We start from the raw sequence: 26,098 nt of genomic DNA on the forward strand, positions 1-26,098 counted from the left end.
GACACAATCTTTTCATAATATTACTTAACAATTTAAGATTAGACATTTTTTTAAATTTGTATTTTGACTTACCAGCAACAACAGAATCATGTTTAATTGTACGCCGCACAATCATTATAGCATCATGTAATGAAGTTCAGTTTCTTCCAAAAATTGTTCGGCACCGCCACGTAAAATCAATGTATATGTTCTAGCATTAACGCAACCTTTAAATAATTATAAACTATAAAAATGAAATTAATGTCAAACCCACTATCAAACTTTGGAAAATGTTGAAATGTTCACCACCAACTTGACGTTATTCAAAGTAATCACATTGACCCAAAACACTTGAATTAATATCATTAGCTGTAGTCATAACAGCACCACCACAAGCTTTCATTGTACGTTTCAAATCTTCTTCTGGTAGACTAACAAAACATTTCACGATCTGAAAAATACTGTGTACCAACATCACCAATTGGTAGTTTAGAAAACACAACATTGGCCCCTTACTTATCTAGTTTATTGTACAGGAGACGCCATTCAGCATTAACAATTTTCTGATACTTTTGGACATTGGAGAACATTGCAGTGGCAGAGCATTTTTCCAATAAAGCACTTTGTTGTTCGTTTGATTGGCGCTTCGACATGTACAGCCATGTCATTTTTGGTCATGCATAATTATAATGCTTTACTGATGATACGTGCATGCACGCCTTCTTCAACATATGGTTTAACTTGTTTTAAGATTTCACCTGCTTAAAGTACTACTGAAGTGGTGCCATCGCCGACCTGATAAGAGAAACATTTTTATTCTAAACATTCTAATATAACAAAAAACTTACCTCAGCATCTTGAGATTTGGTGATGTCGATTAGAGTTTTACGGCTGAATGCACAATATCCAATAGTTTCATAATGGTTGCACCATCATTTGAAATTGTGGCCTTACCACTGGAATCAACAATATGCTTGTCCATACTGCGTGGACCCAATGTAGTGCGTACAGCGAGGCATTGATGTTGGATATGAGTTGAGGTTTACCTTGAGAGCTATCGGTACCTACACATTTTTTACACAAAAACTCATATGTACCCAATACAAGTTCAGGACGTTCATATTTATCGACACGCCGTCCGGTGTGGCCCAAATTTTGCAAATATACAGTTGGCACTGTTGAAAAAAAATATGGATCAATGAAAACAAGTAAAAGTGAAAGATTTTTTTTACCATCTGTTTTTACTTTACACATAAGACATTGGTAACGACGACCAGCATCTACAAATTTCATATGAGCGTTGCAAAAATTACATCTAATTGGACACACTTCACCAAAATTTACAATGGGTGGCTCATATTCACCCTCAACCTTTCGTGCCATTGGTTAGACGGTAAGTGTAATGGACAAAGCTGTTGTTTTTAATAAATCAGCTGTTGCAGGTATGCAATACAAAGAGGACCTGCAAAGAAGAAAAGTCAATGTAATTGCCAAACAAAACATTAATTTCGAATAGCGATACCTAACGTAACGTGGCGAGGAGTTACCCTGATCTTCTACCACATATTTTGTGGTCACCAATGGTGGTAATAAACCCTGTTCATTAGTAACAAAAGCACCACCAGCGCTACTTTATTATCGGATTTGGCATCTGATTGGGATCTAAACGGCCTTGGGCTTGATCATACTGTTGCGGCTGTTGATATTTACCAGTAACAGGTGCAGGTGGTTGCTAAAGAAAATAACACAAAAATAATCATCAGCAAATTTTTAAATATATTAGTTGTATTAGCATACATTATAACCAGGATGTCCGGACGTGTCCGGGTATTGGGGTTTAACCCGGCTTGAGTGGTTGACTGGGCATCGGCGCCTGTCCAGGTTGTGTTGGTGGCATCATTTGACCCACGTAACCACGTGGTGCACCTGGTTCTTGTAGAGGATAACCTGGCTGTTGAGGGTTTCCATTTGTGCTCGATTTCCAGGCAACGAAGCGTATTGTGTTGTTGATTCCATTTGTTGGAGACGTGCACGAAGTGCAACAATTGTTTCCTGGAAAAATATTAGAAATTGTAATATTGTACAACAACAAACATAAATACATATTAAATTCACTTTCCAAACACTTACATCCAACATTGCTATGTTATTTTAATTTCATTTAATTCAATGCTCCAAAATTAGCACAGGCCTGCAGCTCAATTCGCGGAAAATTGCGGATTCGCTGAAAATTTTTTTCCACACAAAAATGACATATTTCACAATACCTATGAATATAGTAGGTGCGAGAGAGCACGATACATTGTGGCAAAGCTAAATTTGTCAACATGCTATTTCATTTGGAGAATTTTTCATTCCAAATCGTCACCCCTGTCAAAAATTCGTGAGGCTGTGTGCGTTTTTCGTCACACGATTTTTGCAGGGAAGTTGGTTGATTTTAAATCAATGTCCATTATGTTCGTTTAAGCAAGTTGGATCATTGATTACGATCATGTTACCGAATGTAATCGAAAGTTGTTGTGTTCGATTTTTGCTGTTCTCTGATATGTATGTGTATCAGTCAGCGTGACTAATTGACCGATATAAATAAATATCAGTGCAGAAGTGCATACTTAGCAATTGGGCATTTCGGTTATTAATATTTTGTTGCGTGTGTGGTCCGCATGTGTGTAAATATGTAATGAATAATTGAATGCAGTGAAAGTTTAACTAATTCTAAGGGAACGTTACACCCCTGCCATCCTACAATGCCAGATGCATGCTTATCAATGTCTTGCCACTTGAAGTTAGGAGGTTTGTTCAAAACGTAATGTTTATTATTGAAATAATATCCGGTACCATTGACTGTTCAGAACTACTTGGACAGTTGCCTGTCAATGTCCCTAACAGAGCTCTCCGGTTCCACAGTACATTCCGCGCTGAAGTACTGCGTTCGAATTACTTCAGTTTTACACATCTTCTAAGAGGTATTGTAGAATTTAATCGCCTATACCGAAGCCCTGATCTGGAATTTGCCATGCCAAGGTCTCTGTTTAAGGCACGCATTGAGTCGTATTACTTATCTCAGTAAACCTCATTTTAAAATTGTTAAACTAGTACTAAGTTAACCTGTAATCTAATCAGTAAGATTGATCTGAAAACAAGTGTTATATCTTATCCGTCAACTGCCTGACAGCATGTTTAAGATGGCTCCTTTTTTTCCTGCAGAAACGCTCCTCGTCACTTGACTAGTCATTTTGCGGTCATTGTGACTTTTTGCAACGGTTATATTCATAGTCACATTTGCATGGGCGTGATTAGGTTTTGTGACGAAATTTTCTGTGTCCTTCCCAGCTAAAATCTAGTGACTGAAAAGGGCGACCAACAACAAAATATACCACATTGTTCCCCAATTGTTAGTATGACAGAATGAGATGGCCTAATTGAAATGTCCGATCCACATATGCTTGCCTTTTCTTACATGCTATGTGCCCTCAAATACATCACAAAAATTGTCTGCGAATACGCCATTTGTTGTTTTCAGCTTGAAACGCCGCAGACGTACCGCATTGAAAAAGTTTCAAATTTCTAAATAAATAGAAGAAAAAGTGTTTTAGGTCTGTATAAAAGTGTACATTTTTCATAAAGAAACATAATTCACAACAATATCAGCAAAAGCAATCTCTAAATTTGGTGCTGTAACGTGTGTTTGTATCCAGAACAAATTTTGCGAAGCCGCCATTGCCATTGAGAAGTAAATTTTGAGCACAGACAAGCGTGGACCTAATTTATTATAATTATTAAATTAAGAACAATTATAAAACTGAACAAGAAATACCAAAGAAGTGTTAATAATTGAAGTTGGCGATTTTCATGTGGTTGTTGTTGTGTTAGTACCCCCAAAAAAATTTGTGCATCACCGTGGCGGTAGCTGTGGATCCCACCCCCGGTTTCGGAGGCACCCGCGGGTCTTTTTTCGGTTATTCGTTAAGATGTTTTGAATGAGTTAAAATTTTTATTTTCCGCCTTCGGATTATTTATACTGATGTCAAGACGCGTCGTTTGACACCTCTCTCGATATTTTTGGTAGCGTATTAGCAGTCGACCCCTCAGCTTGTTTATTACCCTCAACTCATATCCAACATCAATGCCTCGCATTCAATTGTGGACGCTGTACGCACTACATAGGGTTCACACAGTATGGACAAACATATTGTTGATTCCAGTGGTAGGGACACAATTTAAAATGATGGGGCAACCATTATGAAACCATTGGATATTGTGCATCCAGCCGTAAAACTCTAGTCGACATCGCCAAATCTCAAAATGCTGAGATAAGTTTTTTGTTATATTAAAATGTGTAGAATAAAAATGTTTCTCTTATCAGGTCGGCGATGGCACCACTTCAGTAGTAATTTAAGCAATGGAAATCTTAAAACAAGTTAAGCCATATGTTGAGGAAGGCGTGCATGCACGTACCATCATTAAAGCTATAGGCAAATCATTACAATTATGCATGACCAAAATATGACATGGCGAACATGTCGAAGCACCAATCAACGTGCCTTATTGGAAAAATGCGCTGCCACAGAAATGTCCTCCAAACTTATTCATCAACAAAAAGATTTATTTTCTAAAATGGTTGTGGACGCTGTACTTTTCTTTGGTGGATCCAACGTCATACAAAAAAGATAAAATCGCAATTTTAAATATAGAATTGGAATTCAAGGCTGAGCGTGACAATGCTGAGCGTGACAATGCTGAAGTACGTGTTGATAATGTTCAAGAGTATCAGAAAATTTTTGATGCTGAATGGCGTATTCTGTACAATAAACTAGCCAAGCACGACGCCAATGTTGTGTTATCTAAACTACCAATTGGTGATGTTGGTACACAGTATTTTGCAGATCGTGAAATGTTCTGTTAGTTTACCAATGTGATTACTATGAAGAACGTCAACGGTGGTGAACATTTCAACATTTTCCAAGTTTTATAGTGGGTCTGACATTAATTTTATTTTTATAGTTTATAATTATTTAAAGGTTGCGTTAATGCTAGAGCATGTTTGGAAGAAACTGAGCTTCGTTACATGATGGTACAATGATTGTGCATCGTAAAATTAAACATGATACTGGTTAGTCAAAATACAACTTGAAAAAATGTCTAATCTTAAATTGTTAAGTAATATTGTGGGAAAAGATTGTGCCCAACTACGGAAGAAAAAACTATAAAATTTGTGTCAGTGAAATGATAATTATTGCTTTTGGTTGTTAGTTTTGAGGCATCGTCTTCGAATGCCTTCTGATGTTGTTGTAGCAGTGCTTCGCCCCATCCAATAGGTCTGACCAATCACAAATTGTCATCAATGTCCTCCAACGGGAGTCCGAGGAAACTTGCTGTTTCAACAGGGGTGGACCATAAAGAGATGGGTGTTAGAGGAGTTGGTTCCACATTACAATTGAAGATATGGTTGGTGTCATGTGGGGACACATTGCAGCAGGGACATTTTGTATGTAGGGGTCGATTCTGGATAGGTAAGAGTTTAACCTGTTACAGTATCCAGATCGAAGTTGGACTAGAGTGACTCGCGTTTCCCTAGGGAGCCCCGACGCCTGTTTATGGAGTTCGCCAAGGACCTTCTTGTATTGCTTTGCTTGTTGTTGTTGTTGTTTTAGCGATGAGTTTGCTCCCCGAAGGCTTTGGGGAGTGTTATCGATGTAATGGTCCTTTGCCGGATACAGATCCGGTACCACAGCACCATGAAGGTGCTGCCAACCATCTCGGGAACGACTTATGTGGCCACATCAAACCTTCAGGCCATGCCCTCCATTCCCTCCCTCCCCAGAGCCTCGTCTGTTAGTGAAACAGGATTCGCCGCGGATAGGTGAGGTTGACAATTGGGTTTGGAGAAGCTATATATTGCGCTGGCAACCTGAAGTGTTGCGCTACACAGCCCCTTGAATCTGGTATTTTAGTCGCCTCTTACGACAGGCATACCTACCGCGGGAATATTCTGACCCCCTAACCCGCTGCCACCGTGGTGTGATGGTAGCGTGCTCCGCCTACCACACCGAATGCCCTGGGTTCACACCCCGGGCAAAGCAACATCAAAATTTTAGAAATAAGGTTTTTCAATTAGAAGAAAATTTTTCTAAGCGGGGTCGCCCCTCGGCAGTGTTTGGCAAGCACTCCGAGTGTATATCTGCCTTGAAAAGCTCTCAGTGAAAACTCATCTCCCTCGCAGATGCCGTTCGGAGTCGGCATAAAGCAAGTAGGTCCCGTCCCGCCAATTTGTAGGAAAAATTAAAAAGGAGCACGACGCAAATTGGAAGAGAAGCTCGGCCTAAAATCTCTTCGGAGATTATTGCGCCTTACATAAATAAATAACCCGCTGGGGTATTTTCTTGCTTCATACGGCCGAGTTCTCAGGTGCCGTATTTCCTCACAGTGCTTACGGAGGTGACTCCTTAAGACCCTGGGCGGTGTTGGCTAATCAATCAGATGTCTGTTGGGATGCCCAGGTTCCTGGGTATTCAACAGAAACTGTTCGGTTAGCATTTCATTTCTTTCACTTATTGGGAATACTCTCGCCTCATTATATAGATGGTGTTCTGGGGACATAAGGAGACAACCCGTGGCGGTTCTAAGGGCAGTATTTTGGCAGGCCTGTAACTTCTTCCAGTGGGTAATCTTTAGGCTAGGCGACCATATGGTGTAGGAAACAATAGTGACGCCTTCTGGTGGTGAAGATAGCTATTGATATGTAGAAGTTAAACAGAAGTAGGGATAGGACAACGGTTTGAATGGGAGTTTTTTTTTGAATTTATTGCAAAAAGCGTTAAGGATTTTTAATATCATACGAGGTACCTTTGTAAATGTTTCGAGAATGAGACCTATTCAAACTCAATTTTCAAGGACAAGGCCGCTGAGACATTGCTATACTTTAACATACAATACTTTACCCCTTTTTAGCAGAACTATAATTTTGATTTTATTAAATTTTAAAAATGTTTCTTCCTCTACAGTTTAGCATATCTTTTGCCAACACAGGTTGGCGATGTGTTTGCGCAGGCCGTGCCTTCGCTACTTTATAATGAATGTCAATTCCCATCAATGACCAACAAGACGATGCCACGACACATTTGAGTATTCATGATCTAAAAATTAATATGCTATGAATTTGTACAACAAACGAACAACACACACTGAAATAATCTTGGTTAAAAAGTATCTAGGAATCTAATAATTCTTAGCTTTTTCATACGTTCGTATTCTAAGCTTTTCATACTCTAATAGAAAAAAAATATTCAACAATCGCACAAAGTTTGCAAAGATTTTTAAAGCAATTGAATTGCAACGATTTTGTCAATTATTTTTAACCAAAATTTATAAACTAGATGTATAACAAAAAAGTATTTTGAATATAAATATTTGTGAGAACTTAACTGAAATAATTCTAAGTTTTTTCCTACGTTACTAATCTAAGCTTTTTATGCTCTAATTAAAATAACATTCAACAATCTCGTAAAGTTTGCAAAGATTTTCGAAGCAATTTAATTGCAACGAATTTGTCAATAATTTTTAACCAAAATTTGTAAACTAGATGTAGTATTTTGAAAAGTATTTTGAATATAAATATTTGTGATGAACTTAACTGAAATAATTGTAAGTTTTTTCCTACGTTACTAATCTAAGCTTTTTATGCTCTAATTAAAATAATATTCAACAATCTCGTAAAGTTTGCGAAGATTTTTAAAGCAATTTAATTGCAACGAATTTGTCAATAATTTTTAACCAAAATTTATAAAATATATGTATAACAAAAAAATATTTTGAATATAAATAACTGCTAATGAATTTAACTGACAGTACCAATACCATCAACTAAATGGTCCTTATAAATATTGTAATCACATAATTTAAAACAAAATATTACTATGAGTACCTACGTTTATTATTGCAAAATCACGAAAAAAAGAAAATTGCATAAAGTACCCTCAATGTAAAGTTATTCCACTGAATATATATATCGCATTCTAAACTAAAAAATGTCAAAAATGAAAAAAAATTTAAATCGGTATTTAAATGTAAATTGATCCATGAAAGCATCGTGAAATAACTTATGTTTTTTTTGGTAGTTAACGTTATCGTTTAGCCTGGTTTTGTTAAGAATTTTGTTATTTTTGTGGTATAAATCAACATTCAACACAAAGCTACTCTGATTATGAGTTGCAATACTTTTTGGTTTAGGTTGCGATATTTAAATTACATATTTTTGTACACAGTTATATAATGTAAAGGAAACAAATTTACATTTGTCTATTGATTAAATTATTAAAAAGATATTGTTATATTAATGATATAGAGAAGCGCCAAACCACTGGCAGGCAATTCATCACTTTAACTGTCAGAAAAAATGTTAAATTGTTCACTTTATGTAAAAAAATTTTGAAAATTGCAATTGAAGTTCTGAAAGCTCGGGAATTTCAATTGAAGTTCAGAATTTTCAATAGAAGTTCAGTAAATTATAATTGAAGCTCAGGAATTTCAACTGCAGTTCAGAAAATTACAACTGAAGTTCAGAAAATTACAATTTAAGTTCAATTATAATTTTTTGAACTACAAACAGAAATTCTGAACTTCAATTTAAATTTTCTGAACTTGAATTGAAATTTTTGAACTTCAATTGTAACTTTCGAACCTCAATTGCAGCTTTCTGAACTAAAATAAAAAAGGTATAGTATTAAAATTGGCGAATTACAAGTCAACTTACTCAAATTGTGAATTGCCTACTCGCGATTTGATGGTTTACTGCAACCAATAGTTCTGTTAGTTCTTCTCTTTTGTTTTCTATATCATTAATTTATTTAAGTTTCCCTTAACTTTGTGTGCATACAATCGCATACAATAAAATTTGTATTTATGTTTCACCAACAAGACTGAAAAACTATTCCTTCTTAAGACTTATAGTTAATAATTTACAACTATTATAAATAATGTAATATATTATAAAAATGTTGAATAAAAGAAATGTTAATGGATTTGAATTAAAGAAATTTTTTATTTATATAGCAGTATAATCCAAGTAAAAAACGGTCATAATACTAGTGAAAAGGCGGTCATATTAACGTAAAAATACTGTAAAAATACTCGTAAAGTTACAGGTATATACTTTAAAAAATGACTGCCATAACATGAATATAATATTTGTTTACATTTCGATAACCTAATACCGTATATGTGTGAGCAGTATGGACAATCACATAAATAGGTACGACGAAATGGACTGGTCACAAACAGTCCCGACGCCTTGTACAAATGCTACCTAACGATTTACGTGTTTCACCGACACAGCTTTTAGTCATTTTGCTAATCAATTTACGGGTACATTTTTGCTGGGTTCCTATTAATGTGATCGTGCATTCCGCTCCCACTTACAGGCCCCTGCAAAAACGCTCCACGTCATTTGAGTAGTCATTTTACGGCCATTGTGACTTTTCCCAGCGGTTATATTAGTAGTCATATTTGCACGGGCGTGATTAGGTTTTGTGACGAAATTTTCCGTTTCGTTCGATGTGAGCATAATACTGTGCTGCTCGCACACGTCACAATGCTCGTCAAATAGCGGTCATATTCCCCGTCATTTCACTCTACATTTTTGAGTCATTTGACAATCAATTTTCCTCCCGTTTTACCATTTATATAACCGCCATATAACATGAATTTTACCTACAGATTTACTTTACCTGGAGCAGCCATATGATAAAATATGAACCAAAAAAATTGAATTTTCAATATTTATTATTTTCAGTATTATTATATATGTACATGAAATTGGAACTTATATTAATACAGTTCATATAAAAAAGAAGTAAGTACTTTAATAATAAATAAACTCGCTTAATTGGTATTTGTTTTCCAATTGAAATCTTTTCTAAGCGCGCAGAAAATAATTTTAAGCTTTAGAAAAAACTCCAATTATTTGAATAATCGACAACTTAAAGCTTAGTAGAAATTCAGATAAGGTTTACTCTTTTTTCAGATCAAGAATATTCAAAGGTGTCGTGGAATCCGATTGCTGTCGTAATTGATGAACTTAAAAATATACGACTAGTAATTGAGTCAGACTTATTATTGTTCTAAATCTAATCATTCAAGCAATAATTCTGCAACCCTTAGCAGGAGTATTGATTGCTTTCATATCTAATTCCGACAGCAATCGTATTACGACATCCCTTATTATATATGTACATGAAATTGCAACTTAAATTAATACAGTTCATATAAAGAAAAGTAAGTATTTTAATAATAAATAAACTCGCTTAATTGGTTTTCGTTTTCCAATTGAAATATTTTCCAAGCGAACAGAAAATAATTTTAAGTTTTAGAAAAAGCTAAAATTATTTGAATCAATTTAAATCTACAACTTAAAGCTAATTAGAAATTTAGATTAGATTTACTCTTTTTTTCAGATCAAGAATATTATAAGGTGTCGTGGAATCCGATTGCTGTCGTAATTGAATTTGAAAGTAATAAAGTAAAGTAAAATATGAATTTAAAAATGTAGGACTAGTAATTGAGTCAGACTTATTATTGTTCTAAATCTAATCATTCCAGCAATAATTCTGCAACCCTTAGAAGAAATATTGATTGGTTTCAAATCTAATTCCAACAGCAATCGTACCACGACATACTTTATTATATATGTATATGAAATTTTAACTTAAATTAATACAGTTCATATAAAGAAAAGTAAGTATTTTAATAATAAATAAACTCGCTTAATTGGGTTTCGTTTTCCAAGTGAAATCTAAAATATATATTAATTGCTTTGAGCTATATTGTTGCAGCGTCGTCTAAGTGGCCAGCACTGTACATAGCAAAATATTGTTATATTACATTATATTATATTCATAATAATTAAATCCTTGCAAAGCTTAAGCGTTTTTTGGTTTAAACTTACTATCAAATTAAAATTTTAATAAATTTCACACTTCAAACGTCGCCGCAACAGCCTACACTAAACCAGTAAAAAAATGCATACTCCTTTTTTATGTTCAAACAAAAATTGTTTAAGCTCTTGCTGCGGCAGTCAAACGTTCTTTATCTATACTGCGCCGTCATCTTGTTGGTCAATCGCGCGCCGCAGTAGCCATTGGTGGGAATTGACATTCATCATAATTTAGCGAAGGCACGGTCCTGCGTAAGCACATCGCTGACCTGTGTTGGCAAAAGATATGATGATACTGTCTTCGATAGTTAGTCGGAACAGCCGCTACACGGCGAAGTAGAGATGACCGTTGTGTCGGTGGCAGCAGTTACAACAGCAGTTTCTGACTTTGCATCATCCGTACAATGTGATGAATGCTTCTCTGCTTTTTTCCAATTGCCTGGCGGCAGCAATTTTGGCTACTTGTAAAGCTAAAGCTGTAATGCAAATAAATAAATGGGTTAAAATGGTTTTCGTATGTTATTCAATAACTCACTGTCTAATGCCATCATTACAGCCTTCTTATCGATTTTGAATATGTTTACTGTTTCAGTATTCAGACCCAGTTCGTTTTGTGCAATATTTTCGATTTAATGTAACATTTTCAAGTCTCGTATATCATGAATATGTAAACTATTCCTTTGGCGCGTTCGATTCATTCGTATACTGTGTATATTTGAGCCGTAGACGCAATGGCAGATATTTTGATTCTTTTTGAAGTGTAACATTTGTAAGCAGTTGGGTTTCTCTGCTGTCACCATCACCACTAGAGAGCTATTGAAGAAACGCTCGACCAAGATAATATGTTGCGATTTACGCGCATAGATATATTCCATCTTGTCACAGTTATTGATGGAGAAAATGCGAAAGTCATCTTTACCATCCAATACGGAAATTGAACTGTAGAGAAAGAAACAATTTATAAAATTTAATAAAATCAAAAATAATAGTTGTGCTAAAAAGGGGTAAAGTATTGTATGTTAAAGTATAGCAAAGTCTCTGCGGTTTTGTCCTGGTGAGTGAATGATAAACACCATAGATTGTTGCAGCAGATAACTTTAAAGTTGGATTAGCGATAGACACCTCTTGGGTTTTGTGATGGCTGATGCGGTTTTCGCAGTTCTGTGTGTTTTACGTTTTACTATTTTTTTTGTTTTTTTTTTTGTAGGTAACGCCTCTGTTTACATCTATTGTGACTTTGGATTACATATTTTCGGAGGTCGTCCTCAAACTTTATCCGGCCCTGTAACTTAAAAATTTCTGCAAAACACGTTATTAAAATAAATATCTGCTTGCCAAAGATATGTATGTGCATTACCGAATAAAGCAACGTTCACAACTTTTAGTGCTAACAGTGCTTTTTTTCGAAAAGGAATTTTCTGGGCAATAATTTGGCGAAATGGCGAAAGCTCCGCTGTTTTCATTTTCCATCTCAGCAAATGTACGTAAACGCTTATAATTTTCCGTGCTTTTCTCACACTCTTTCTTTTGTTTGCTCACTTCATTATAAAATGATTGGTACATTATGTATATTTCCGCCTTACTAACCAGTTGTTTATTTTGAATTATAAATGATTCCTGTTCGTCACCAATAACGAAAACGGTACTAAAAAGAAAAAGGGAACAGGAGAAAATGATTTCAAATTGTCTTTAAAAGAAAGATTGAAAAATAATTGCTTGCCTAGATGACGTGGAACTATGGGTAAGTATTAGCTTTAAAAGAAATCAATTTACTAAGGTTCATTATTTATAGCTAAAGCCCCCCGGTTTCGGAGGGACCAGGGGCCATTTTTCGGTTTTTCGTTAATCAGCCCAAATCTAAATATTCCCTCGGAACTTTTTTCTCGCGGATTTTTTTATTTTCGCGGAAAAATTGTTCTCCCTAGGAGAAAAGAATTGGGGAGTAGGAATATCGAATTTTCAGCTGTTCAGCTGTCAGAATATGTCAGCTGTTTTGTCAATTGCAATTTCGTTACGCATTTCTTATTTTGTTTAGAAAATTGAAAAGTTTAATTATTGTTGCGAATTTGTTTGAAATTAAGAAATAAAATATAAACAGTGCACAGTATTCCATTTCACGTGATATTCTCTGAAATGAGTAATGAATTGGTGCCACAGCAACATCAACAGGGGAGCATAATAAGAAGAAGACGGCGGGATAGCACACGCCGCAATTTTCTGGCGGCCAATTCGAGTTGAATTGTTGTTGTTGCTGTAGCACTGCTTCGAGTTGAATTCGTTTTTCATGATATCGCCAAAATCTATTTAAGCATTCTTAAAATAGGAATTTTTATTTAGAATACGAGGAATGGGAGAAGGGAAAAAACTCGCACGGAATTTTTGTTTTGTCCGGAAATTTTTGCAGTTGAAGTTGGCAATATTCATGTGGTTGTTGTAATGTTGTTGTGCACTAAAAAAATGTTTGCGGACAATGAAAATTTTGCACGGATTTAATTTTGATACCACCATATTGGTGGACCGGCCGCGGTAATTTTTTATAAGCTCGACCGAAGGCCGTCAACGCAAAACAGCGGTCAACGCAAAACAGCGGTTTTTCGTTAATATCTTTTGAACGACTCAAAATTTTCGTTTTCCGTTTTCGGGTTGGTGAACCTGGCACCAAAGCGCGTCTTTTGACACACCTCTCGGTACTTTTGGCGGTGTATTAAGAGTGTCATGCTATATAGAATTACCAATGTTTCGGAGCAATGAACAGATTCTTCAATTTTTACAATATCCTGTAAATAATAATTTTGTATTAATACAAATAGTTTTAAAAGAAATCCTACGACAGAATAGTTGTCACTTGCCTCATAAAAAATGGCTTTTCGTTGGAACTCTGGAAATAGCTTTTACTACAGTGGACTTACCGTGTCCAATCGTACCAATATTGTTGCCTGACGCGAAATTACCTCTGGCGATAATGGGGTCAAATTTTCGATATCCTGTAAATAATAATTTTGTATTAATTCATTATATTAAAGCAAATCCTACAATATAACATATTTAATGCATCAAATTTTGCTGCATCAGTAATGAAATAATGTGAGATTTCCCAAAAAAAGGCTAAACAAAAAAATAAATGAATGAATGTGTAGCGATTTGGGAAAAGTTTTCCACGCACTTACCAAGTTATTAAGATCCTGATTTTGCAAGTTTTTATTAACACCTATTTGGTATTTTCTTAGTTAGTTTTATAATTGCATTTGATTTAATAATTATAAAATAGATCCAGGCCTGTCTGTGCTCAAAATTTACTTGTCAATAAAAATGGCGGCTTCGCAGACTTTTTATCGTGCGCAGCTGACATATTTCACCATCCCTATGAATATAGTAGGTGCGAGAGAGCACTATACATTGTGGCAAAGCTAAAGTTGTCAACATGCTATTTCATTTGGAGAATTTTTCATTCCAAATCGTCACCCCTGTCAAAAATTCGTGTGGCTGTGTGCGTTTTTGGTCACACGATTTTTGCAGGGGATGTGAGCATAGCACCGTTCTCACAATGCTCGTCAAATGGCGGTCATTTTTTCCGTCATTTCACTCTACATTTTCGAGTCTTTTGACAATAAATTTTACTGCGGTTTTACCATTTCTATAACCGCCGTATTACTTGAATTTTACCTGCCTATTTACATTACCTGGAACAGCCACATGAATAAAATAACAATCAAAAAATTTAATTTCCAATATTTATTTATAATTATATATACATATTTATGTATAAACATTTATTTAAAGCATTATATTGTAAAGATCATATTACGTTGAAGTACCAAGAGTCACTCTTTGGTTTAGAATATTAAGATATATGAAGTACCTTGTCAGTAAAAGAAACAAATCTGATGTATTATATTAATTAGACAAGTCACCCTGTGAAAAGCAACCCTGCGGCCGGATTTGGTCAGCTGCTTTCTTTCCGGTTTGATCAAGAAGAGGAGAAGACGAAAATAATTGAGCCAGAAAATAAAATCAACGTTTTACTACTCAATCATTTTTGCTTAAATTTGTTAAACTAGGTGAGATTAAAGCTTTCAGGTGTGGGGTTGTGTAAAGAAGTTTAACACATGTTTATGAGACGAACGCTGATGAGTAGCGTTGGATAGCAATTGTTCTTTATTGACGAAATTCATTACTATTTATACAAAAGTTCTTAACCTATACATATATACATACTTACATTAATATTTACATACTAAAAGTGCATGACTCAATAGTGAGGAATGGTTTGTCAGCAAATTATTATATTGCCCTACATATTGTCAATATGATTCCCGCTTGAGCAGTTTGGTATGACGCATCAATATATTGGGCGACTTGGCAAATGCGAATGAACTCATGGTAGTTATCTGGGTCAATTAGATTTGAACATATATTTGTAATGTTAAGCGTGTTTGAAGTGAGGTGAATTCCACGCACTGTTACACCATCAGCCTTTTAAGCGAGCGTATATAATTTTATGCTTAATTATAGACGATCACTCTAATGTCACTGTGATAAGTGTGCCGTGTTGTTTCATTTTACCTTGAATGACCCAGTCAACTTCCTTGGTGTTACCAAAACAAATTTTTTTTTTTTTGAATTCAGTTGTAATTATTAATTATGTCATAGTGGTAACTTGATATTATGAGTTTATGTGTTTTCTTTTTTGTTTTTATTCGTTTGCATTTGCTTTACATACAGTGCCCGTTATGCTTACTCTCGCTTCATAATATGCTGACTTTTGCTATTATTTTTTTTTTTATTTCTGTATATGTACTATGATAACTATTTTTTTGCACAGCCGACCCTTAAGAGCGTCGACTCATTTAAAAATCGGCATGTGTTTACAAATTAACGTTTGTGAATTAATGGTAACTGGATACCAATAAAAAATTTTATTTTGTTTGTTTTAATTTTTATTGACGAGTAAATTGGAATGCTATTGTTGAAACTGTTTCTGTTTGTTTTTTTTTGGTTTTTGATTATTCGCGTTACTAGCAGGTGTTTTATATGCCTATTATTATGGACTATTATTTCCTTATTTTGTATATTTGTTAAAGTAGAAATATTTCCTATTACTATTTTCTAATCTATTTTGGACTTAGAATAAACGATTTTTCCCTATTAATATAGCCTATTCTACCGGTGGCTAATGTAAAGATATTTTTTATTAGGTAAAATTATGACCTCTTGAATTGTGTGTTTTCTAAAATGAGACGCAGGCACCTAAATATTTATATTTATTTCTAATAACTAATAGTGTTAAGTGGATTATTCATGTAATATGGAATGATTTATTTTTCTATTGTTTTCTTGATTTATTTTTTCTTTCATACGAGGTGTGAAATTTGTAACATTGTAGATAATAGAGAAGTTTTAGTTGAAGAGCAAGGTAGCTATGTATTGGTAGTAGTTCAATTTATGGGTAAATGGAAGGTACAGTGGATGTAAAAATTTTTCGTATCTTTGAATTTTCTTTTCATATTTTTCATAATTTCTCTATTTTCCAGCAATTTCTTTGATCTCATTTGTCACGCGATTTCTGCGGCGGCCACCAAGACAGAATCGTCATGACTTTATGAAGAATTATTTTAATTTTTCCGGGATTTGTCACTTTCACTTCCTCTAAGGTTAGTGCAATTATTAGATCTTTTGAGAACTTGGGTACCAATTTTTATTTTAAATTTGCCTACTCGAGTAAATATTCAATTATTTTTCACCAATTTGTCCCTCAGGACAACTGTGTTTTCCTTATAAATCTCAAGTCCTGGATTGCCGGCATTTCATGTATGCCTGGTCGAATATTGTCCTAAGTCAATAACTTCCTCAACAAAATGGTTGCTTGAAATCCTTTCTACGCTATCATTTTTCTATCCTAAGATGAAAACGAGCGTGACATGTCTAATTGCTGCAAATTTATATAGCGCTTCACATATATTTTTATATGTTCTCTTTGTGACTTTTTTTTTCATTTTTTTTTTGTTCTTATTGGCTGGTTGTAAAATTTTTGCTTTTTTTCGTTAGGTTTGGCTCACTTCCACTGTCCTAGAATTTCCTATTGCTTCATGACCATCTTTGTCAGGCGCATTCAAAGGAATTATGCAAATTTTTGATTTGCTGTTCACTTTAGGCGGGGCTGTCTTTACTGTCGATTGTAACATTTTTAGATTTTCTATTTGAGATTGACTTGAATTGTTTATTGCTCTTCCTAAGCTTTGGGTTTGGTAATTTGGGTAGAGAAAAAAATTTTAGACGCGGTGTTGCACGTTATTCAATTGCCTATATTTAAATTTCATATAGTTTTTAATTATAGCGGCTATCGCTATGATTAATAGCCCTATCGTGCAGGGGCGGATACAGGTCTCCAGATGAGGGGGGGCGATCATGGCCGCAAGCTCAAAATCCATTTTTGCCATGGAAGTCAGTAATATAAATTAATGATTAACTTCAGAACACCATTTTGACATAATTACAAATAAACGTATCGAATTTATCTTTAAGCACTCAAATTAGCTCAACTAATTGAAAGAATTCGAACAAAAAACAATCAAGAAATGATTTTATACAGCTCAAAGGTAGAAGCTAGTTCTTTCTGATAAGAGAGTTTCACTTGTGGCTTTAACTAAGTGGAGTTATTTTGAATCTATATCTATTGCAGCAATCAAAAAAGGAAAAAAAGAGATGAATAATTTGACTTCAGACCCCATTCTTGGAAACGAATGAACTTTTGTTTACAACGAATGAACTTTTGTTTACAATTGAATGAACAGACAGCTGATTTCGAGCCCCATTCCTGGAAACGAATTGAGAGAGAATACAAGTTTCGTATCAGGTCATCAGTGGCTCTGATATTGCATAAATGAAACGACATACTAAGTGTGTTCCGGAACTTTTATAAAAAAAAAATGAAGTTGGTTGGTGATATGAAGATTTTTTGTTTACAATTGAATGAACAGACAGCTGATTTCGAGCCCCATTCCTGGAAATGAATTGAGAGAGAATACAAGTTTTGTATCAGGTCATCAGTGGCTCTGATATTGCATAAATGAAACGACATATTAGGTGTGTTCCGGAACTTTTATAAATCAAAATGAAGTTGGTTGGTGATATGAAGAATTTTTTTATGTTTTGCAAGGTCACCTTGTTTCAACTATCAAAACCATGGCATATCTGCGGCAATAAGCGGAAAAAGCAAAACTCACTTATTTATTATTTACCTTTTTTCGCTAGACAAGCAGACAAAAGAAGATAAGAAATATTTCATTCAATCTCAATTTTACGGAAATCTAAAAAATGCATTTCAATTTCTGGCAAATTAAGCATGCCCAATATTTATTCAGGTAGGTCTAGGGGGGGAGGGAGATCGCCCCCCCCCCCCCCCCCCCCTTGTATCCGGCATTGCTATCGTGCATATTAAATTACCTAGCCAAATATCTGTGGTTTTTGTGTCTACTTAGGCTTGTTGCTCATATTTTATCAATTTGTTTTCAACTTTTTCCTCTTCAGAGGTTTCTTTATCGAATTCATAGCTAGCTATCGATATCATTGTGCCTTGGGCTATTTTTGTCCACCAAGACATTTCGATTGAAAGAGGAAATTCAAGAGAGAGAAAAAAAAATAAAAATGTATTTGCTGATCCCTTGGGGAGGGGGGAGGGGGGGGGATTTTCTAATTTAAGCTTTAATTTTAATCTTTATTCAAACATTCTATTTTACTCTTGTCCTTCATTAATTTTTAATAAATTTACCTTATTTAATTAATAGGTATTTTAACAATTTATTTCTAAAATTATAATTTTTGAGTTACTTTAGAATTTTTTCATTTCTAATTTGGATATTTAAAATTTTATTTTAAAAAAGATTTCTAATTTTATTCTTTCTAATTAATAGTTAAGTACACTTTTATTTTCTTTTGTCTAATTTTACTTGTTTGTTTAGTTAACGCTATCAAAGTAAAAAATTTTGTTTTTAATGGGAAAATTTGTTTAATTTAAAAGTTTTTTTGCATCTTAATATAATTAAATTTTTTTCAACTTTTTTCCTTAAATTTTAGTAAAACATAATTGACTTAATCAGTTGTTTGATGGGCCAATGTTTATTATGTTTGGATTCTTTTATATAAGAGCTATTAGGCCGGTGGTTTTTAAGCGAAAAACTAAGTTTTCCTTTATCCTCCTACGCGTTTCGGTACATTTTGTACCTTCCTCAGGGAGATCTGTTTTTATTAATAACATAAAACAATTATTCGCAAAAGAAACATTTTACACAACATTGAGAATTTCACTTACATTACATTCAATTAAATTAAAAAAAATTTTTCAAAACTATAAACACACATATATTCGCGCTGCATCCTTTACGTTGCTCATCTCATCACACTGTGTGCTTTTTGATTGCTGTGAAGTAAGCACAGTTGATATTGTCTACGTCCTCTTTGAAGTTTACACAGTCTTTTATTCGTTGTTGTATTCGCAAGCCCTCTAGTGTTAGCCTTGTTTTTGTTCTTCTTTCTATGTCCAATATACGCGCATTCGAAAAATCAGCTGAGTGATTGTGTATTGATAGGTGTTGCGAACACAAAAGTTACAAAGGAAAAACAACGCAATAGTTAACGAAATCTATAAACAACAAAACATTAATTTGAAACAAAAAATACAGCTAACATGCAATGCAGCTACTGCGCCTAGATTATATGGACTTCCAAAAGTCCATAAAAACAACATGCCTCTCCGTCCGATCTCTTCGTCCGTTAATGTACCTTGCTACAATCTCGCAAAATATGTAGGCCAAATTTTGAAGAAGGCAACCTCCGAAAAATATAATGTAAAAAATTCTTTCCAAGTAAAAGAGAAACTGAAGAAAACAAAAATCGCCAATGATGAATTGCTTATATCTTTTGACGTGATATCACTCTTCACAAACATCCCCATTCATCTAGCAATTCACAACATAATGCAACATTGGCCAACTCTAAAGGAGCACACCTCTCTAACCAAAGCCCAGTTCCAGAAAATTATTGAATTTTGTCTAAGGGACAACAATTATTTCAGATACGATGGCACTATTTATCAACAAATCTATGGAATGCCAATGGGAAACCCCCTATCTCCCATAATAGCAGACATAGTGCTAGATAAAATTATTGACGACAGTATCTCTGAACTTGAATCTAACGACATATATATTAAATACATAGATAAGTATGTAGATGATATATTAGCCATAGTTAAGAAAAAGGACGTGGAAATCATACTCAAAACCCTAAACTCACAACACACGAAAATCCAGTTCACCACAGAAAAAGAAAAAGACAACAAACTTGCATTCCTAGATATTGAGATCACTAGAGTAAACGAAAAATTGAGAACGAATTGGTATTCTAAGTCCATAGCGTCATCGAGGATGATAAACTACCACTCGAACCATCCATGGACCCAAAAGAAGAACACGGCAATAAGCCTAATAAGAAAAATTATGATTTTAAGTGATCAGGAGTTCAGGAATGAAAACAAGTTGAAAATAAAAAATATTCTATACAAAAACGGGTACCCTAATGCAGTCACTGAGAAGCTAATAACTACAACAATTAACAATACTGAACATTCAAATATTAATACACAAAACAATAATGTACGGGATAACATAATATACACAGGAATTACATACATACCAGGCTTAACGGACAACAAAAGTTTGAGAAATATCATAAACAACAACAACGTATGATTTGCGCACAGACCACACTGCACTCTAAATAAAATTTTTACACGAACAAAAGACACAATCGAAAAGGAGCAACGACATAATGTGATATACGAAATCAAATGCAAGGGAAAAGCTGGCGAAGACTGCAACAAAATTTATATAGGGACAACAAAAAGAGCATTAGGAATACGAATAAGCGAACACAAAGCAGACGCAAGAAACAAAAAGACCTCTACGGCACTTTCGCAACACCTATCAATACACAATCACTCAGCTGATTTTTCGAATGCGCGTATATTGGACATAGAAAGAAGAACAAAAACAAGGCTAACACTAGAGGGCTTGCGAATACAACAACGAATAAAAGACTGTGTAAACTTCAAAGAGGACGTAGACAATATCAACTGTGCTTACTTCACAGCAATCAAAAAGCACACAGTGTGATGAGATGAGCAACGTAAAGGATGCAGCGCGAATATATGTGTGTTTATAGTTTTGAAAAAATTTTTTTAATTTAATTGAATGTAATGTAAGTGAAATTCTCAATGTTGTGTAAAATGTTTCTTTTGCGAATAATTGTTTTATGTTATTAATAAAAACAGATCTCCCTGAGGAAGGTACAAAATGTACCGAAACGCGTAGGAGGATAAAGGAAAACTTAGTTTTTCGCTTAAAAACCACCGGCCTAATAGCTCTTATATAAAAGAATCCAAACATAATTGACTTAAAATTTCAAACTTCCTTTCCATTAAACTAGCCCTACTTCGTTTTTGCTCATGGTTTAGCGTCCCTGAGGCCGCTCAATTGATTCTAAAAATATACTTATATTAATTGCTGCCAGTCACAATGTTGTTTTTCTGTTGCCAAATCATCCACGATTTGTTGGTGTTGTCATTCTGTGATAAAATTTGATTACGCTTTATTCATCCCTGATTATGCTTTATTCATCCTTGGTAATATTCCACTTGATTATGCTTTATTCATCCTTGGTAATATTCCACTTGATTATGCTTTATTCATCCCTGGTAATATTCCACTTGATTATGCTTTTATTCATCCCTGGTAATATTCCACTTGATTATGCTTTATTCATCCTTGGTAATATTCCACTTGATTATGCTTTATTCATCCTTGGTAATATTCCACTTGATTATGCTTTATTCATCCCTGGTAATATTCCACTTGATTATGCTTTTATTCATCCCTGGTAATATTCCACTTGATTATGCTTTATTCATCCTTGGTAATATTCCACTTGATTATGCTTTATTCATCCTTCGTAATATTCCACTTGATTATGCTTTATTCATCCCTGGTAATATTCCACTTGATTATGCTTTATTCATCCTTGGTAATATTCCACTTGATTATGCTCCGCTCATCAGTGACCACTGCTGTTGCTTATGATTTTTTTCGATGGTATTTGGCAGTCCTACACTGTCTGCATTAGATTCTTCTGCGCAACTAAATCATTGTCTGAATCTTGATTTATCCTTTTTGAAATTGCTGAATTGGTGAGAGGAATGCAGTATACTAGTTCCACTGCTGTACGCGTTAAATTATTGTAGCTCTACTGCTGTACGCGTTACATGTAAAAACGTTACAACGTTGCAACACTACAACGTTACAATGTTACAACGCGCGTTAAAAGTGATACTTTTTCCGTTTTTTATACAAAAAAAAAAAAAAACTTTGCAGAATCTCTGATCAGTCAGATCCTTCAAACAATTTTCGCTTTTTAGGCATCTATTGCAGAAAAATATCGAAATAAATTGTTTGCGTACGAAAAATTCCTCTAACGCGTGGCTCAAGTAAGATGGATACGACAAATAATTCTAATAAGATGCAATCCGCTGTTGTCCCGGTCACTATTGGAGTGAAGAAAATACCTACTGCTGAAAAACAAATTTTTACAGGTGCCATCAATAAAACTGCCGCACTTGTCACTAATACGCATTTTGCACCAACAATCACCACCAGTACCACTGTTAAAAAATCACCACTACCGCTGTATTTAATAAAACCGCTGACACCGCTGAACTGGATACTATCCCACAACGTACCAACGATGACCACTACCACTGCCGCCAAACATGGTAGTATTACCACTGCTGTCGATAAAACCGCTGCTACGGGAACCATATCCAGTGTACCGGCTACCATAGCTAGTATCACCGCCGCACCAGTTGTTCTTGCTGCACTAGAAGAAACTACCGCTGCTGCTGATCTTCCGAATGCTGAAAGTTTGATTGACGATGTCACTGCTGTTTCTTCTAGCGCTGGTGTACATTTCACAGCTTTAACCGATACTACTGTATCCACTATGGCTAACTCACCTGATTCGATTGCCGTGTCCGCTGTCCCAGTTAACTTACTGACGAATACTCCATACAATGAGATGATGCAGCCTATCGCTTCGCCCGAGAGTTTCGGTTCGTCCTTTGCTTCTGGTGAGGCTGAAAAACTAGAGGAGTGAATTAGAGTGTTGAAACTGAGGAGTGAGATGATTGAACTCCAAAACCGATTGCAGTATTTAGAAGATGGACACCAAGTATACGGAAGGAAGCACATAAATCTCGAAGAACTTGACGTAGCCGTTCCTAAATTCAGTGGTGACAACCACTATGATGTCAATAGGTGGTTGATTCAAAAAACTTATTGATGCAAAAACTACAATGACCGAAGCAAGTGTTTGGCCCTACGACGGTGTTTGATTGGAACGGCCAAAGAATACGTACTCAATCACGGTCCCGCTAACTATGCCGATCTAAAATCCTTATTGCGTACAATGTTTCAGCGTACGACTACCAGACAAGAGGTCTATCGCCAGTTGCGGGTTCGCAAATTGAAGAGCTCGGAGTCGTGCATCAGCTATGTGGTGGCCATGCAATCTATCGCACCCAAAGCTGACATTGAAGAGGGCGAATTGGTGGACATAATTATTGACGGAATCCAAGATAACAGCAACCAAATTGGAATATTGTATGGTACAAAGACTATAATTGAACTCATCCGACTGATGGAACGTTATGAGCAACGAAGATCAAGTTTGGCTAATAAACCTGTTGCCACACAACTGTCCGAAACGCACCACACAAAAAACCTACCACCGCCGTTTCTAACAATCTAACAGCTGTCAGATGCTACGACTGTTCCCAATTTGAGCATTACCAGAGCTGCTGCCCAAAACCACCTAGCCTGCAGGATCATGCTTCTTTTGTCATCAAATGGGTCACATTCACAATAATTGCCCGAATAAACGAAATAGATCTGCTGTTGTTGGAGAAGTTTTCGAAGACATGCTGGGTGAAGACGATTATGTAAACTTAAAACAAGCGGTAAGTGTGGCCTTTTGCAAACCAAATCGAGTTAGACTCACACGCTTTAGGGATATTTATTCTCTTTTTGATTCCGGTAGCCCAATTAGTTTGATACGAAAATCTTTAATTCCGCCTCATATTGCATTGTCAACTAAATTAACACCAACAAAGTTTATCGGTATTGGAAAACGACGAATTTATTCGGTTGCCACAATCTTATGTGCAATACGATTCCGAAATACAATAAAATACATTCCAGTAATAATAGTCCCAGATGGTACAATGAACACACCACTGATACTTGGTCGAGATTTCATGAAAATTTCCAACATACACTTAATTAAAATTTATAACCAGGCTGAAATTGAGTTTGAGAAAAGTTGTATTGAAAATAAAAATGAATTGTCAAACTTAAGTTTTTATTCTAAAAAAAAAACTAATAAACGTCATATTACTTCTAAAATAAAGCGTAGCGTCTCTGATTCGATGTTAAATTAAATCGTTTGATGTTGATTGGAGTGAAAATTTGCGTGACTATAAAAATAACCGAAATGAAGTTATTGAAAGTGATCTTAATACGTCTTCGGTAAATGACAATAATGTAGATCTTGTAAGTAGCAAAGGAGGTGATAGCAAGAATACGTTGACGCATTACGCGATCTCAATGCCCGAGCTAGATAAGCAAAAACGAGAAGCGATAATGACTGTCGTAAGTAATTCGTACTTATCGCCTTCAGTTACCGAAAGAAATCCCTATGATTAAAAAATGAACATCCGTTTAACAGATGATACTCCTTTTTACTGTCTTCCTAGACGATTATCGTTCCACCACAGAGCCGAAGTTGAAAGTATTACTAATGATTTGTTAAATGCTTTTCAAGAATTGCTAAACCGCTGTTAGATCTGTTGCGCAAGGATGCGAAATTAGATTTTACGGATGATTGCCTGAACGCTTTCAAAGAGTTAATAAGTCGGTTAATTGAATCCCCGGTGTTAGCAATATACGACCCTACGCGTGAAACAGAGCTGCATTGCGACGCTAGTAGTCATTGATTTGGATCTGTCCTTTTGCAAAAGCAGGACGATAAGAAATTTCATCCAATTGCCTATTTTTAAAAAACAACTTCAGATTTGGATTTTCAGATCCAAGCTACCCAAAGTAGGGACGCCGAATTGAAAAGGTTGGCAATAAAATTGGAAAAGGAGGAGGTAGCAGGCTATGAACTGGTGTATGGCCTGGTATTTCGTCGAATCGACCAAAAATTATTATTATGCGTACCGTTGGAGATGCAAGAGAACATAATCCGTATGATACATGAGAAAATCGGTCACTTGAGTGTAGGTAAATGTTACGATCAAATACGAAAACATTTCTGGTTTGATAAAATGAGGAAAAAAATTTCTCGCTTTATTCAAAACTGCATAAAGTGTATTATATTTTCGGCACCCGCCCGATCTAATGATTACAATCTTTTCAACATTCCGAAGGCACCAATACCATTCGATACCATTCACTTAGACCAATTCGGCCCTCTACCAGCTATTAAGTCAAAACGTAAGCATATACTAGTAGCTATCGATGCATTTACTAAGTATGTAAAGTTGTACCCTGTTAATTCTACTACTACGAAAGAAGTCTGCTGTGCTTTAGAAAAATACTTTTCCTACTATAGTCGCCCACGGCGAATTATTACGGACCGAGGGACATGCTTTACTTCCTTAGATTTTGGTAATTTCCTTTTAAAGCGTTACATAGGTCATGTGAAGGCCGCAGTAGCTTCTCCGCAAGCGAACGGTCAGGTCGAAAGAGTCAACCGAATACTTAAGGCGATGCTAAGCAAACTCACTGAGTCTGCTGAGCATAGTGATTGGGTTACTAAACTCTCTTAGGTGGAGTATGACATCAACAACACTGTTCACAGCAAAACTAGATATACTCCTAGCGAATTGCTGTTTGGTGTGAGCCAATGTGGCGAGTTGACTGAATTCCTAGAAGATAATTGCCCAATCGATGCTCCTAGGGATCTAATAAAAATGCGCGAAAGGGCTAAGGAAAGATTGAAAATTCGCAAGAATACAACCTAAATTACTTTCTTAAAAATGGCGTGCCAGCAAAACAATATTCAGTTGGTGACTTTGTAGTA

General features: G+C 35.3%; 1 protein-coding gene across 1 annotated transcript in view; it reads left to right on the forward strand.

Annotated features, from left to right (window-relative positions):
* The window catches only part of Keap1 (kelch like ECH associated protein 1), a 557,804-nt gene extending 545,587 nt beyond the window's left edge, over positions 1-12,217 (forward strand). The window contains exon 6 of the mRNA XM_067760223.1: positions 12,117-12,217. Within this exon, the coding sequence (XP_067616324.1) occupies positions 12,117-12,202 (86 nt within the window). The 3' untranslated portion in view covers positions 12,203-12,217. The remainder of the gene's footprint in view (positions 1-12,116) is intronic.
* Positions 12,218-26,098: the final 13,881 nt, after the last annotated feature.

The sequence above is a fragment of the Eurosta solidaginis genome, chromosome 1, assembly GCF_040869045.1.
Source record: "Eurosta solidaginis isolate ZX-2024a chromosome 1, ASM4086904v1, whole genome shotgun sequence".
Lineage (NCBI taxonomy): Eukaryota > Metazoa > Arthropoda > Insecta > Diptera > Tephritidae > Eurosta > Eurosta solidaginis.